Source organism: Paraphaeosphaeria sporulosa, assembly GCF_001642045.1.
Source record: "Paraphaeosphaeria sporulosa strain AP3s5-JAC2a unplaced genomic scaffold CC84scaffold_19, whole genome shotgun sequence".
Taxonomy (NCBI): domain Eukaryota; kingdom Fungi; phylum Ascomycota; class Dothideomycetes; order Pleosporales; family Didymosphaeriaceae; genus Paraphaeosphaeria; species Paraphaeosphaeria sporulosa.
In genome coordinates, this window is record NW_017253378.1 from 110,377 (window position 1) to 112,491 (window position 2,115).

At 49.4% G+C, this 2,115-nt stretch overlaps 1 protein-coding gene across 1 annotated transcript; it reads left to right on the plus strand.

Moving 5' to 3' along the window:
- Positions 1-1,042: 1,042 nt before the first annotated feature.
- CC84DRAFT_1158649 (uncharacterized protein) lies at positions 1,043-1,913 on the plus strand. The gene has a single exon (XM_018177058.1). It carries the CDS (start codon positions 1,095-1,097, stop codon positions 1,722-1,724), a length of 630 nt encoding a protein of 209 aa, XP_018028954.1. The 5' UTR covers positions 1,043-1,094; the 3' UTR covers positions 1,725-1,913.
- The last annotated feature ends 202 nt before the right edge of the window (positions 1,914-2,115 follow it).

Consider the following 2,115-nt stretch of genomic DNA (forward strand, 5'->3'; position numbering starts at 1 on the left):
GGCCACCCATCTAATAATCTGTTGACTGGCTGCCAGCGCGCGATATCTCTAAGATATACTACTGCCAGCAGTATATCCATGCTTGTCAGGTAGCCTCTAAGGTTACCGTGACATGGAGTTAGTGTTCTCGCTCACGCGAACAAGTGTCACGGTAACCCCAGGCTACCTGACAAGCATGGATATACTGCTGGCAGTAGTATATATCAGAGATATCGCGCGCTGACGACCAGCCAATAGAACAGCATACTGGTGACCCGTCTACTAACTGAGGTCGAACCATGGCGCTAGCTACCCTTGGTAAGGGCACGCGACGAAGCGAGATGATAGATCCACGTTGGCTAAGCGGAAGAGGACCTTCTCTCCTTATCCAACGTCTTGTACATACACGCAGATACCGAACGCAGTAATATCCATCTGCAGCCTACTACTAGGCCGCAGACGTCTCTACTCGTTGCTCTCGTGACATTCTCGCTCACGCGAACAAGCTTCTAGAATATTTAGAAGAAGCTAGGATATACGCGCTTATGGCATCCTCATCAAACAGTAGCGACGAACACCAATGGAAATATCCTTCTAAAATGTCACGAAGACCCGAACCCTTCTAGCAAGAATTTGCTTGTTAGCCAAGGTGACTTTACTATGCATCCTACTATTAGGGGTATATAATGGTTTCGGGGATCTACGCTATACCTAAAGTACGTGAATCAGGGGATGGCACCACACTAGACTACAATAAGAGAGAATCAGCGCCGCTTCGCGTTGCATGCACGCGATTTTGGGGCGGGACGTGCCACCGCCTGACTGGGAAATATCAGGGGCCGACACTACGGGGTTTCACATACTAGGCTTTAGGGAGAAATGTGCACTGAGAGTAAAACCGGCTCTATCTATACCAAATTAGGCAACCACTGTCTTGTGAAACAACTCAGCCGCAACGGCTGATTCTCAATGCGGTCAGCTTAGAGAAAACCCGAAAACGGGCCGATAAGGCCGGATTATGTATAAAGAGCAAGCTAGACCATCTTTCCGTCCACTCTCTTCTCGTCCATAGCTCAAAAGTCTTACTACTGGTTCCAAACTCTCGCAAGCACAATATGGCCCCCGCCTGGCTTGAAAACTTTATCACGCGCGAGGACGCTACCCCAGATCCGCGACGCAACTCGGAGCAGCCTACGCTAGAGATACACTATACTGCCATAGGCGGCCATCGTCGTATCTTGGGCGTGCAGGGCGACACAAGACCGCGTTACGAAGTCAATCGACAAGCCATACTCGGCGCTTGGGGGAGTAAGTGCCACATCACGTCTCCTGCGAACGAAGGCAAAAAAGTGGCCATCATCAGCTTCCATTCCCTCCCCCGAGCTTTCATTGAGATCGAGTTCCCGCAACGCCACCACCAAATCGACATCAGCACAAGCAAGCAACGATTTGATGCCAGCGGCGGGCTTGGTTGTCTTCATTGGAAAGGCACCGGGATGGAGGTGTGTGGCCATGCATCATGGGAGCTACGTGATGAGACGAGCCTTGTGATGGCGGTGGACATAGATCAGAACCAAGTGAATGGGGTTATTCGTCTTTGGAGACAGAACCTAGATGCTGAGACGGTAGAGGAACTCGTGGTTGCCGCAATTGCTAAGATCGAGGAGTATAAGCTGACCATAAGGACTTCAAAGACGTCCTTCGTCGGCGCTACTGCTACCGCGGGATGGCTGGCCAGTTCTTAAGCGTAAAAGTGTCATGAATTGTTCTATGCTGTATACATCTCAGCTTTCAGTAGTAGAAGTAGAGGTAGTTACCTAATTTAGCGTAGGGCTCTCACTTTCGAAGGAGTCTAAGGGCGCTAATGGATGCTCTAGCTTAAACGTCCTGTATAAGAATGCTAATTGGCATTTAGCGTGTTGGCGAAGATGTATGCCATAATAATATCATTACTTCTACAAAGTTCTACGTGCTAACTAGCCCTAGTATATGATGCTTTACGGTTCTGCCCCCGATTCTTCCTAGAAACGTATGGTGCGTGTTAAATCCAGAAGGGTAGCTAGTCCTAAAGGGTTAGGGTTGGTTCTCGGGCAAGACAACTGAGGGAAGTAAAGGGGTTTTGTCGAGACGATAGTA